At 36.7% G+C, this 15,424-nt stretch overlaps 1 protein-coding gene across 1 annotated transcript; it reads right to left on the reverse strand.

The window, feature by feature from the left end:
* Nucleotides 1-12,454: 12,454 nt before the first annotated feature.
* On the reverse strand, nt 12,455-14,579 carry LOC113762571 (polyubiquitin). Its single transcript, XM_027306077.1, has 2 exons — nt 14,491-14,579; nt 12,455-13,865 (listed from the first exon to the last, which is right to left on the reverse strand). Exon 2 carries the CDS (start codon nt 13,863-13,865, stop codon nt 12,720-12,722), a length of 1,146 nt encoding a protein of 381 aa, XP_027161878.1. The 5' UTR covers nt 14,491-14,579; the 3' UTR covers nt 12,455-12,719.
* Between the last annotated feature and the right edge of the window lie 845 nt (nt 14,580-15,424).

A 15,424-nucleotide genomic window follows, 5' to 3' on the forward strand; every position in this document is an offset into this window, starting at 1 on the left:
GGACTGATAAGACTGAGGTCAAAAGCATAGATCCTCCACATAGCTTCAGGAGCACATACCCATCTTGCAGACTGAAAATTTTTTATCTCATCAACGATCTTATTTGCTTGTTCTGCTGTCAATTGGTACATAACTCTGTCATGGCCCTTGTATATATATTTATATATATACTTTACAGCTTCAATAGCAGAACATATTTCCACATTGATGTGACAATCATATTTAGCAAGGAGGTATGGATTATAAGGGACAATCCATCGGTTGTCTACTTCGTGTTCTCTGATATAGATTCTGCTGCCATCATCTCGTCTTCTATATATAGGATATGAATTTTTTCCATGTTTTGTATATTCTGAAAAATCCTTTGGATAGTTGTTCCTGCACTTGTGATTCTGTCGCATACAGGGATTGGTTGGATTCATTCTTCCACATGGTCCATGAATCATATGCTTTATAACCAAAGCATGTAAGTAGGGTGATGTGGACTTATCAGGCAATTCTGCAGAAACGATTCTGTCGTATTCTTCTGGTGAAAACATCTTTGAACGTTCTTTTAAGATAATCAAAAAATGAGCATGGGGCAGGCCTCTTTTCTGAAATTCAATAACATAGGTATAGGCAGCAACATGGCCAAAAAGATGCTTCTTGAAAAGATCTTCTTTTAACTGTTCTATTTTTGCACGAAACACTCGTGTAATCAAGTCTGGGCGATTTTGAGTTTCATCAGCTTCTTCCAAATGGTTCTTTATTTCAGGCCAAGAAGGATTGCAGGTCATTGTAAGAAAAATATCTGGTTTCCCATAACGCTGCACAAGGGTCATAGCATCCATATATCGGCGTCGCATATCCCTTGGTCCTCCTATAAAACTTGCTGGCAATATGATGCGTTTTCCAACATCTAATGCATTTGTCTGCCCTTTTGTGATGATATCGACCAATCCCTGATAAGCTTCTGTCCTCAATTTGTTTTGCTTGTGTCTGTGAAATTCAAGACGTGATGTTTCCAGTTTGACATAAGCATCAACAGAATATTGCTGCAATAGGCGGCCAATATGGAGCAAGTGTGACTGATCTGTATCTCGCATTTGAAATTTGTAAGCATAGTATTCTCTGCATGAAACTGTTGGTCTCTTCTTCTTTTGCTTTTTAGCAGCTGTTAGAGTAATGAAAATATAACAATGAGTATTTTATATTATAGTAGGGAAAAAGTGAAAAATATAAATATTTGTAGATATACCTGTTTGCTCTGCATCAAAGACTTGTTGTAGATCAGTGCATTGATCAAGGGAAAACAGATTTTCTCTTTCACAAGTTTGATGAGGTTGGTTGAGAATCTGAGTTCTTGTCTTTCGAAGGATTCCAGGATGCCATCCAGTTTCTCCACGGGAAAATATTAGTGGATATTGCAATGTATCATAACAACCATAATGTTGTTTAATTATTTTTGTTCCTCCTGTCCTTGTAGATATTTCAATCTGTCTTGGCATGTCTCCATTAGCATTATTGTTGTCGGACCAAATTGCTGCTACTTGAGAGGCTGTAGGAACATTGAAAACACGCTGGTCTAATCCCGGATCAGATTTGAAGAAAATTCTGTATTTATCCAAATCTTCAATGTCTGCTAACCTCCGGATAAAGATGGAATAAGGATTTTGATCAAGAATCGATTTTAGCTGCTGAACAATCGATTCTCTGAATTTGCTGGACAGAGCCATTCTATTTTGTATCTCATGTTCTGTATCATAAAAATACAGTTGGAGATTTGATGCTTTATCACCATCAGAAGGTTTCAATGGACTGACAAAATGGTAGATCTGTCCCTGGACTCGAAATGTGTATATACCTTTGTTTCTTTTGCTGAGGTCTTTGTCATAGTGAACTCCCAGTGATGTGAAGGCAAACATATTATTGTAACTCCTAATACATTGTCTAAATTCAATAGCTTCAGGAGTATTTCCTTTGTATAATTGCAAAAGACTATCTGGCATTTTTGTTTCTGCTAAACGAATTTCTCCTGATGCACAACAAAATCTTGGTGGTTCCATATAGAAGCGTTTAGCATGACAATGTGGACAAGCTGGAGCAGGTGGGAGGAGAGCTGGTTCTAATGGTATTTGTTGAAGCAATGGTATATTTTTTTTGCGTCGTCCAGGAGCTAAAAGTATTAAGTATGAATCTAGATGAGTGATAACATAAACAGAGATAAAGGTTGTAGTATGTAGGAAGAAATTAAAGGGATAAGAATAGCAGAAAGGTTTTACCGCACCAGTTTGATTTTGGATAGGTGTAAAAGAACTTGATGGCTCTGCTATTACTGTTGGTTGTGCTGAAAATTAATTATTGTGAGTTCAACTATGTTATTGATGTAAATCTACAATGTATTATAGATATGTGTTATAGTAAGATAGGATTAAGTGAGGATTGAAATGATTAAAAGAAGCAGTAAACCTACAGGTATAAATTGGACATGAGAACCACTGAATGGTACCAGTAGATGATGGTGCACTGAATAAGCTTTCTAATACTGGATCATTTACTGCAGGAAGATAATCTATATATAGATATTAGTGTTGTTGGTATAATTGAAATGAAGAATAAATATATGGGAAAATGGAAAAAGGAAAAAGGAAATAAATACATGGATCAATGTCAGATATAGCCGATGTAGAGGAATTGTCTGCCATAGGAGAAATTGACATAACAGGAAAAGGAACACATGAAGAAGTGTTTGCAACAAAAGTTGAAGATGGGCAAAAAGTATCAGGAGGTCTATGAAGGAAATGGTTGATAGTTGTTGATCCAGCAGTATAGATAGGCACATCAACTAAAGAGTCTTTATGTCCAGAAGGAATTGAAACAGATGAAATATTTGTAACAGGAGGTGGAGTAGATTCATGAATTGGAACAGTATTTGTTTTTTGGTTGGCCATTTGTGCAGCTTGTTGGGAGCGCTTGGCTATTTCTGCAGCATATCTGTCTCGGCGACGTTGATTCTTTTGGACACGGTATTCATCTTCACAGGAAGGCTTACGCTTTGGAGGCATAGCAAATAAAACTAATGGCAGATAGAGATGGATGTTATAATTAAGAATAGCTATGGTTGGATGTAATAGCGAACGAATGAGCCAAGTAAGCAGGGTGAAGGTTGGATATAACAGTGAATGAATAAAGGGAACAAATATGAGAAACAGTATGTTGCAGAAGTCAAAATCATCATATAGCTATGAAATAATCGAATGAAAAATATACAAAGAGAAACATAGAGATGTAAAGACAGGAGGTATAATGGAAAATGAAATACATCACCTGTAATCCAATACACAAAAGGTACGAAGAAGTCGAAGAAGGAGTGAAACGAAAACAGGCCTGCGGTCAAAATGCAAATTCTAGCAAAGTTAATGAAAAAGTAGATGTGAAAAGTTATAATAATAACAATAACTGGAACAATTGGGAAAAAATTTAGGATAAAATGAACGTCTCTTAAACATGAAAGTTTGATGGATGCGCATGCATGTAAGAAAAAAAAAGTTCAAGTTAAAGGATGATAATAGATATTAGTCATAAAAATTGAACATGCAGTAAGCAGGAAGAGAATATAAAGAAAACACAAGAATAATATAGTAACCCAACAAAATAGTTTGATGCTTCCACATAATAAATGAAAGTAGAAAAGTATTAAAGCTAAGTAAATATTGTAATGAAAGAACTGATAGGAGTGCGAGTGTAGCAGAATATTAATAGAAAGCAATAACAAAATAAGAGGTAGGAGGATAGCAGGGAAAGACAACAATCTGTTAGCAGCGAAAAGTACGTAGAAGAGATATGAATGCAAGTTCATAAATATGAGGGGAAATATGACATAACAATAAAACATGCATGTTCGATGACAGAATGGCAAAGAAAACAGACAAAAGGAAACATTAATGCAGTAAAAGGATTGAATTAACACATAGATGAATTGTGGAGTGAAAAGTAAAATATTACAGAAGGGAAGGAAGCATTGGTAAAATTGAAAGTAAGAAATAACGAATAATTTACCAGACAGAACTTTGAGCAGGGAAGATGCAACAGAATAACAATAGGCTACAGTGAGATTGGACGCGACTGGAAGAAAGAAAGAAGTCAAGTGTGAACTGAAGTGGAAGCAAATGGGTAAAATAATCTAAAGAGCTACTTGTTGCCAGCAGGGATCCGACAGATTGAAAGATGGCAGCATTAAAATGAACGATGATTAATGGCGATAAACATCATCTGTGGATCAAGCAAACATCTGAGCATATTTAATGCAGATTGGATAGTGAAAAGAGGTGATGTGAAAAGAATGAACAAAAATAGTGACAATCTATGTAGATGAATAACACGTGGGTATAAAGTAAGCTAAAAAGTAGATAGGCACATGGGAACATTAAATGAAGATTGGATAATTGAACAATTACATGTAAGAGAGAATGGAAAAAAAATAGTGCAGAATATAAAATTGTAAATATAACATATGTAAATTAAAGATTTTTAAAAAATGTGATATTAGAAATTGAAAATTGTAAATATAACGTATCTAAATTAAAGATTTTTAATAATGTGATATTAGAAATTAGAAATTATAAATATAACATATCTAAATTAAAGATTTATAACAATATGATATTAAGAATTAAGAAATGATATATTTCTATTTATTAATTGAATAATCATTTTTGAATTTAATGAGTATTAGATCAATTGACTTGTAAGTGAATGTTGGTGGAAAGAATTTGTAACAATGTGATATTAGAAATTAAGAAATCATATATTTGTATTTATTAATTGACTGATTATTTTTTAATTCAATGAGTATTAGATCGATTGATTTGTAAGTAAATATTCTTGGAAAAGATAATACTTGCATTAATCTTTTGGCAATTAATAAGATTATAAAATTTAAAGATAACACAATTTTGGAGAAGCGGTTTCGTCATTGATATCAAGAATTAATAATGTTTCATTGAATAGCATATATGAATAAATACTTATTTGATGATGAAGTAATTTATTTATCGATTAATCAATATCTTAGTAAAAGCCAACGAATAAATAATGTAATACATAAAAGTTATACTGTTGTGTATATATTAGGTGCATATAGAATTTTTATTGATTTGCATAATTTTTTGAAAATTAATATCTTTCTTAGTATATAAAAGAGCAAAGACCAACTGGGGTTGGGCCAAGTGGTAAGCAGCTTGGTTCCGCTTAAGCAGGTCTCGGGTTCGAAACCTGGCGTATGCAGCTACCCTTGTTGGGAGACTCACCCACCATAGCCAGGTGTGCGACCCGGGTCGACCAACGGATTAGTCAGGGCTTTGCCCTGGATACCGTGGCTGGCAACCAAAAAAAAAAAAAAGAGCAAAGGAAATTATATTTTGAAAAAGGAAAGATTAATACAAAGTTAAAGAAAGAAATTATATATGTTGAAGGAAGTTAATTAATAAAATTCATAAATTACGATCTGTAATTTTTGTGAATAGAGCCCGACAAAGATTGGAGCAACGAACGATGCACAGGAAACAAAACGATCAGATAACAGTTGGAGCGGCAAATTTTTGTCAATAGTGCCAAATAACAATTGCAGGAACGAAAGATGAACAGCAAACAAAAGCGTGGGATAACAATTGAAGCAACAAAGGATGGGCAGCAAACAAAAGGACAAAATTGAACATAAAATTACAAAGAAACCAAGAGAAGGGCAGAATTGGAAGAAGAAAACAAAAGCAGAAATGAGCAAAAAGGCAGCAGCAGCCAAAACGGCTGTAGGGGAGCTGCGAAAGGACCAAAAAGGACAAAATGAGCCGAGAAACCACAGCAAAACCGGCACAATCAACTATTCATCAGGCTTCGCGGCTTTAAGTAGTTTAGATAAGAAAATTTTGATTCAAAAAAGTAAACATCACATCATGATAAATATTTGGGAAAAAAGGTAGAGAAAACATGTGTAAACAATAAGCTACGCTGTTCCAATCCCTTTTTCGGATAAAGCAGCGAGGAAAGGTTTTACTATATGGGATTGAAACTAAATACCTGGTTATCCAACTTATTAAAATTTAAAACACCTAATCAACATACTAAACATCTTTTGTCAGGCCCATATCATTTTTAGTTATTCAACCACTTCATCTCGGGGGATTCAATAAAAATAGTATGCAATCGTCGTGTGCAACAATTAACAAAATTGACATATATTAATGGATGCAACAATTTCAGAGACAAAACCAAAATAACAAATATGCCAACTTTCATAACAAAACTCAATTATAATTTTCAATATTATTTATTTTCAAATAAGTCTAAATTTACAAATGCATGTATGTGTACAAAAAGAAAAAGAAAAACAATGCTAAAATTGTTGGACTCATTTCTCTCTTTTTTCTATTTTCATACCAAGAGTCTGCGCTTCCTCGCTGAAAACTTGGAGTCCAAGGCACAACTCACCCTTTATGTTTTTTTTTTTTCTTTCCTGAGCAACCCTCTAGAATTTTGGGCTGCACAATACGTCTCCGATCTGAAAACTTTTAGCTCCGCTTGATTAGCTGTTTTTGGAGGTGTTTTGCGAAGAAAGAGCCCGTATTGAAATTACTGAAAACCATATGAAAAGGAAGAAAAGAAAAGAAACTGGCGCTCATAATTGAGATGGTGGTGTCATTTGAAGGTTCATAACCGATACCATGAATAAGGTATAATTTACAGTAAAGATCTGTTCGATTCTGATTATCATCATCAATTCCCTCTACACCGCTCCTAACAATTCCAACTTGTGTAGCTTCCCGATTGCATCCGCTTCGCCTTTCTCCTCTTTGTCGATGCTGTAAGTCCAAAAAGCTCAACCTTTTCTTCTTCCCAATCTGCTCGCTGCATTTTTTTTCTTTAATTTAAATATAAAATTGGAATGTTACTGTTCTTTTGGCTCATTTGGGATTCATTTTAGATGAGCAACACTGAGCTTTTGATATTTTGTCGAAATTCTATGTACCAGACATTTTCCTTTCTGCTTTCTGCTTTTGGCTTTTCACTCATCTTTAAGCGAGTAGAATTGAGTTTTGTCATCCCAAAACATAATTGTAAGCAGGATTAGAGACTTTAGAGGCGAGGCTAGCTGAGATGTGTATTTGAGGGGGCAACCTCATATTTTTGCGCAACTTTTTTTTCTGGTTTTGGGATCTGACGTTTATAAGGATTGAAATTAGTGCAACTTAAAAATCCTTGGGGAGTAAAATACAGAAAAATGTTTGTTAACCATGTAGACTGCATGTGGTTGTCTGGCAGTTACACGGAGCTTCCATTTCCAAAATGCTCAATAGCTGTTCTTTAAGTTTTGAATTGGTAAGAATATACCAAGCAGTTCTTTTCCCTGCCTTGAAATTTGGTCCATCATCACCCAAAACAATTGGTCTTGACTTCCCAGTGTTGGAGCTCTAGTTTTTACACGTATCTGTGTTTGTGCCTGCACAATGTTGCCAAGAGTTTTTATGCTGTATTGGATAGCATTTTTGGGAGCTACTCTTTGAGTTGCTAGCATGGACAGCGGTGAATTTCCAAGTCTGTATCCATTGCACTGGTGCAAAACTGGTTGTTTACCTGGTTGGTAAATCCAAATTTTCTAGATATTCAGTATCATACTCTGAGTATTCCAATTTACTCCGTCTTTTGGATTTGAATGATAACTTAAGAATGTCCTTTCGTTTGGCTTTTGCACACAATTTAATGGTCTTTGTGGTCTCATTTAACTATAACTTAGGTGAGGCATGCTCAGGGAATCCATAATGTGGAAGGAGATAAGAACTATAAAGCATATACGTCTCCAGAATATTTCGACGCACACCTTACTCCACTTGGCTGGCAACAGGTGGGGAACAGCTGACTTCCTGTGATACACAGTTGAATCCCTTACCTCTATTTTGTTTTTCAGTCTAGATCAAAGTCCTTAATGGTGACTATAGGGTATGACGATCTTTAGCTCTTGTATCAGGTTGATAATTTGCGCAAGCATGTACGTACAAGTGGGCTTTTGAATAGGATTGAATTAGTTGTCACATCTCCAATGCTAAGGTACCAATTCTCTTAACATTTCGTGTATTAACTACCATAAGCTATCATTTTTGGATAGAATGACTCAAATTCTAGTATTCTGGCATTTTTGCAGTCAATGTTGGGTTTGCTTATCCAATTGCTCAAACATACATATTTTCATTTCTTGAACTACCTAAACTGAATTTCTTGTAAGAAGAAAGAAACTCCAGCAGAATTAGGCTGTAACTAGCCTCAAATCCTGATAGTACCTCTAAATTATAGATCAATGACTGGTTTTTCCCATGCAATGAAACATTCTTGGATATTATCTCGCCCCTTAGTTCTAGTGATGTTCTCCTCTGTTTGTTCCACCAGTAGCATGAGGCTTTCTGGAGTAGCATGTAATGGGGAATCATCTCCTTGACAGATGAACGAATTCTTTGCTCTCCATGCGAAGTAATTCACTAACTGAAAAGCTGTCTGCCAACTGGTAAAAATTTGATATTCAGGACTGTTTCATTCAGGAGAAATTGTGTCTGGTAAATACCTATTAATAAAAGAATTCTCTGGTGAAGTAGAATTCATACATGAAATCCTTGCATGTTGAATCCATTTTATTCCCATCGAGCTTTCAGAGATAGTTAACACGTATAAAGCTCAGGAAATTATGTAAGTAGATCTTGCTAGATTCAATTGCTTAGACATAATACCTGGTCCTGGTCCAAGTTGTTCTATTCAAAGTCTGTATCAACCAAATTGTTCTACCATCAAATGGAAAAATCAGAGCGTTTAGTCAATAGACTAATCTATATTTCAAAATCCAAAGTTAATCAGCAGTAAAGAACTAGTTATATTTGCTAGTTTGAAGTTTCAGTTTAGCAGAACAAAGATTCTACGTCACTTACAGATGAATAGACAGAGATGCAACAATAATCAGGATGCCAAAGCAAAGCTTATATACTCCCCATAACCAAAATGGAGAGTATGTACTCAGTCAACTCATAGCAATACTTCTTGGGAAAAATATTTATTTATACAGACTAAGCACTTGCTCTAGAAGAGTCCATTGGAGAGTTTTAAGATTAGGAATACTAGGCTTTCTTAACTGTTGCTGCTTTTTCTACATTCAGATAAATGCATTAGCTGATTGTTTCTCAAAAAACCTTAGGCATACAGAACACGAAGACCATTTTTCTAACATACCTTTGTCCTTGTTAAGTGCATTCTCAGCTCCAATTTCGTGCAATCAAAGAGGGATTGATGATAGTGAGGAATTGGGAATCCTTAGCAGTCAACATGTGTTTTAAATCCTTTCATGTGGATGTATCTGCAGTTTCAGCAATTCGATTTAAGATCGCCTTGCAGTGATCTTGCAGAACCCAACAAGCCAACCTTCAGATAAAAAAGCAAGATACAGTATAAGAAGCTGAAACACACTAAACAAAGATTGTCAAACTGGATTTATGATGAGTTCAATTGCACTACAGTGTGCAATAGTATTAGACTGGCACCATTTACACGTATCTTTGAGATGTAATAAGTATCAATGTATAAGGTAATGTATTGTGCTGCATCTGCTCAAAATTCATCATCTTTTCTCCTACAAGTACAGGAAGTTGCATAAAGAAGAGCATGAAGAAAACCTATCTGTGCTTCTTGCTGCTAGAAAAGACCAAAGAAAGTCCAGACATTTGAGTACAAAGAAAGCCATACGCTGATATAGTATATTCACATTAAAATCACTTAAAATAATATAACGCCTTTGGCGAGCATAAGGATCCAGAAACGAAAGATTGCCAGTCTTCTAAGAGAGTAATAAAACAAGGCAATTGCAGGTTATAACAATCAAACTTATAGCATCCTAACACCACAGTAGTCACAGAGAAACTAATTGACAACTTTTAATAAAATCTTGAATTGAAGTAACACTAAGCAATAATATTGACAGCAACCACTGAAGCCTGTTTCAATACATTTTTCTATCATCAGAACAGGTGAAAACTAGTTTCTCAAAAATTTCACCTGTCCTTTAATTTCCCATTTTAATTAAATTTCGTATTAGCTCTTTCTGCCATGTACCTTAAGTAATCAATCTCACACATTACTTCAAAATGACCATTATATCTCAAAGGATTAAAGGCCCTCTTCCTCGTCTAAGAATTAGATTTGATTCTCACCATCCCTATTACCCTTCAAGCTCTGTTCCACACCTTCACCCTGCCTTTGCCTCCTTAAAAAACTGCATACAGAGAACAATTCAAACCAATCCAAGCAAGATTTATTTGTGAATTACATTGAAAACAAACCTCGGCCTCTTCCTTCCATCCCACACCATGCCTTCGAAACAAATCCCAATTTCTTCCCTCCCAACCATTCCCTTTCTGCTTCGGAAGCATGTTAAGAAAAATAATACTGTAACACTGTCTGGAGATAAGCATGTGAAACGAAAGACTGATCTGGAAACTCAAAATAAAAATGTTCCAAAACGTGTTTAAAGAATATCCCTTAAAATTGCTCAAAAAATAACAACATAACTGTAGCTTAAGGACTGTAATCCTCCAAGTAGCAACGGTTGTAGAAGTCCTCTCAGCAGCATCGGGCACATACAACAGGTACCCGACTCTCCAAAACCATATACACCATATGCTTACAATATATAGATGGCCGAAATCCAACTAACATTATCGCCAAATTGTGATTCTGAGCGGTATGACACCAACGACGACGACAAGAAGTACACTTCTTCTGACAAACTTCTCGGCACCACCCTGCAGCTTATCTTCGAAGTGACTACATATCTATCCAAACTGGGTATAGGAAAACTCCTCTCTCTCTCTGCATAGTCACTATATATCTATCCAAACTGGGTATAGGAAAACTCCTCTCTTTGCGTAGCTTTTCTTTAAAGAAGCTTGAAAGAACCTGCATTGCTGGGATGGATGTGAATATGAATCTGACTCGTGGTCTAACTCGTAGCCATTGTTGTAATCATCATCATCACAGTTGGAGTCAGAGAAACAGTCCCCACCCATTAGTCCACCGGAGAAAGCCAATGCTGATTTGGGCTCAATAACATCAATGACACTACGGCTGCGGCCGCTGTCAAATGTTTCTGTGGATTTTTCGACTGGGCTTGTGTTTTATTGGATTTCCATTGATGATGATGTTGATGGCATCGACATCTTCTGCTTTAACCTCATGGGATTATTGTACTGATCATTGGCACATCTGGGAATTCTTCTGATGACCAAGTATTTGAGAGGAATTTACTATTATGGATTGGAAGGCAGAAACGTGGTGGGATTTTGTAGGAGCGAAGAAACAAGACTTGGAAATGGCCAAGAGGATAGTGTAAAGGGTTTGGTTTGAGCAAGAAAAAGGCTGGTTTTGCCTGCTACTATTGCTGTTGGTGGCGCCATAGGAGGAAATTTATGTGATTTTACTATTGTGGTAACTCAAGTCATTTGGGGTTTAGGCCGAAAGACAAAGTACAACACGGGAAGGTAGTGGAAACCTTACTGGATATTGAAATACAATTGATTCTTCATGTCACAAATTTGAAGCAGATATCTAACCGATCAGCCTCCATATACACTCTAATGAGCAATACAGGCGATCTGAACCTGTTAAGAGGGTAGAATTAGAGGGTACTCAATTCTACGATTTGCCTCTTTTCAGGTAAATAAGCCTATTTGATCTTTATTCATCTTAACGAGTTTGAAATGCGCTAAAGCTTGAATTTTTTTCTAAGGGGTTTACCAGAGTTCAAATCGAGTGAACTTCTCAAGCTTTATTTGTTTAGAGGGTATACCGAGTTCAGATCGAGTAAAGTTCCAATCCCTTGGCAATTGGATGCAGAGGACTGGGGATCGATCCAAGATCAAGCTTGTTTTGTAGGGCCATCAACCCAATGGTCTCTTATAGCCATGCTCTATCCACTAGCAATATTCTGTTGGATAGAGAAACCGGATCAAACATTGAAGGTAGCCAGTCCTTTGCGATTGGCGGTCAACTTTGGCGATTGGCAGTCAAATGCTGAGGACTGGGAACTGATGCAAGATCAAGCTTGATTTGTAGGGCCATCAAATACCGTCAAATGGTCTCTTATAGCTGTGCTCTATCCACTAGCAATATTCTGTCAATAGAGAAACCAGATCGAACGTTGAAGGTTGATAGAGAAACCAGATCCAAAGCTGAAGGTAGCCAGACCAGAAGCATTGAATGTTCATGTTCAACACCTGCCGCTGTACGATTGAGAAACCATCAAAAACCACAAAACAACTTAATTTACAACGTCAACGCTGGAAACAAGGTTATCAAGGAAGAACTGAACAACTGAACAAGCTATTATGTATGTTCTCAAGCTAAGCAAATAGAATATACTTACTGAGAACAACAATAAATCAAGCAAATATAGACCATGGCAGTTTAATCAGCGACTATATATTTACACAAAAGCATTTAGAAATTCCAACTTTTATTTAGAAACAGCTAACACCACCATAAATTCCCATGACAATATAACACCACCATCCAATCCCACCAAACGAAAACTACAGAAGGCTTTAACAAGCCAGTCCCCATGACTTGGGCAGCAAAGACACAGGGTAAAGCAAACTATAACAGGGTTTATGTAAATTCCAACAGCAAGACAGCCTTCAACAAATTATCAGCAACATTCAGAAGCCACCACGAAGACGCAGGACAAGGTGAAGAGTGGACTCTTTCTGGATGTTATAATCAGCCAGAGTCCTACCATCCTCCAATTGCTTGCCAGCAAAGATCAGCCTCTGCTGGTCAGGTGGGATACCTTCCTTATCCTGGATTTTGGCTTTCACATTGTCAATGGTATCTGAGCTCTCCACCTCCAAAGTGATTGTCTTTCCGGTCAAAGTCTTCACAAATATCTGCATTCCTCCCCTCAACCTAAGCACCAAGTGAAGCGTTGACTCCTTCTGAATGTTATAATCAGCAAGAGTGCGGCCATCTTCAAGCTGCTTACCAGCAAATATCAACCTTTGCTGATCCGGTGGGATTCCCTCCTTATCCTGAATTTTTGCCTTAACATTGTCAATAGTATCAGAACTCTCAACCTCCAAGGTAATGGTCTTCCCTGTTAATGTCTTTACAAATATCTGCATTCCTCCTCTCAACCTCAAGACCAAGTGAAGGGTTGACTCCTTCTGGATGTTATAATCTGCAAGAGTCCGGCCATCCTCAAGCTGTTTACCAGCAAAAATCAACCTCTGCTGATCTGGTGGGATCCCTTCCTTGTCTTGAATTTTAGCCTTCACATTGTCAATTGTATCAGAACTCTCCACCTCCAGGGTTATGGTCTTTCCAGTAAGAGTCTTAACGAAAATTTGCATTCCACCACGAAGCCTGAGCACCAGATGAAGTGTAGATTCCTTCTGAATATTGTAATCAGCCAGTGTACGACCATCCTCGAGTTGTTTTCCAGCAAAGATCAGCCTTTGCTGGTCAGGAGGAATACCCTCCTTGTCTTGGATCTTAGCCTTGACATTGTCAATGGTGTCAGAGCTTTCAACCTCCAGGGTAATTGTCTTCCCTGTAAGAGTCTTAACAAAAATTTGCATCCCTCCCCTCAAACGCAGAACTAAATGAAGGGTGGATTCCTTCTGAATGTTGTAGTCAGCCAGGGTACGACCATCCTCGAGTTGTTTCCCGGCAAAGATCAGCCTTTGCTGGTCCGGAGGGATGCCCTCCTTGTCTTGGATCTTGGCCTTCACATTGTCAATAGTATCAGAGCTTTCAACTTCAAGGGTTATGGTCTTTCCAGTAAGGGTTTTCACAAAGATCTGCATCTGTTGAGAAAAAAATCCAAAACACCGAATCCAATCAGATCTAATCAATTCAAATTCCCAGCCCAGAACTGAAATTGCTGGCACAGAATCAACCGTAATAAATGAGCAAAATCTTGAATAACAGAACAACAGGAGAACCAAATTACCTAATTCAGGGGTGCAACCCAAAAAAAAAAGTTATAGAAAACCATTCGGACTACTATAATTAAAATATTAAAACGCAAAAGATGTTGAATTAAAGTAAGCCCAATAGGGACATCGATTATCAAAAGGCTAAAAGCTACAGCAGTGCATAAGAATCAATTAAAGCTTGCATCAAGCAACAAAAACCTAAATTGATAGAACAGATACACGACCCCAATAGCAGAGAAAGAGGCACCCAACTTCTATAATTAGGGTAGGCTCGCAGAAATAACAGAAAACCCTAGATCAAAATCGGACAGATTAAAAAGACTAAAAAGGCAACCAATATAATCACCAAATAGATCCGTCAATCATTCGAAGATTAAGAAACTACCACGACACCAGAATCAATTAAAGGATCAAACAACAATCAATGATGGATTTCGAAAACAACCGAAAAAAAATGATAAACAAATCGTCGAAGAAAGAAGGAATTAATTACCTTGTGAGAGGAGAAACAGAATACCAGATAAGACTTTTTTTATTAAAAAATAAAAAGAAATGGATGGAAAATTTTAGGAAGGATCAATGAATGAGGAGAAAGAGGAAGATAAAGAGGGTATTATACAGAGGAGCGATGACCGCCTTGAAAACGAGGCGTCTATGAAAACCCGAACCGAACCCGCCACGCAATTGCCAGTGGGTCAATTCACTCGGATCTGATTGCACTAGCTCGGGTCGTTGGAAAGTTGACCAAAATTTGAAATCGGCGAACCAGATCGAGTCGAGCTGATATGGTTTGGCCTGAGCCATAAACTGAATAGTGCGACTAATATATACTAATTGTACAGATACTTCGTCGAGTCAATTTTGTGAATTCTTAAAATCCACTCTTTTTTTATATATAATATATGTACCCATCAAGATTATTTAGGGTAGCTGCAAATTATAAGTAGTTTTGCATACTAGTGCGAAAGCAAAATATATGTGTATGTGCAAATTAAGTAAAAAAATGTAATAGTTATTGGTAGTTATTAATTTAAAAAAATGATATGTGATATTCACATAGCTTGTGATTTTTCACACATCTTACAAGTAAACATGTTATATAGTAGGCAAAATACGTACCTTTGGTACGCAAAATGATTCCATTCGGTGTCCAATTTGTGGTACAATTTAGGTCATTAAATTTTTAAAAATCGAGCCTACCCAAGTTTTGGTCATCTACTTATGGCTACTGTCACCACTTTCCATGATAAGCAAAAATTTGTTGTGAAAACAAGCACACTGTATGGTCAATGGATATAAACATCAACAAACTCAATAATACCCCCTCAACCATTGGAACTTAATTCAATGGCCAAAGAGAGCCCCCTTTAAAGCTCTCTTGTGTATTAGGTCGGGCGTCACATAAAAAGTATAATACTTCTTGTCCT

The sequence above is a fragment of the Coffea eugenioides genome, chromosome 2 (genome assembly GCF_003713205.1).
Source record: "Coffea eugenioides isolate CCC68of chromosome 2, Ceug_1.0, whole genome shotgun sequence".
Classification (NCBI taxonomy): domain Eukaryota; kingdom Viridiplantae; phylum Streptophyta; class Magnoliopsida; order Gentianales; family Rubiaceae; genus Coffea; species Coffea eugenioides.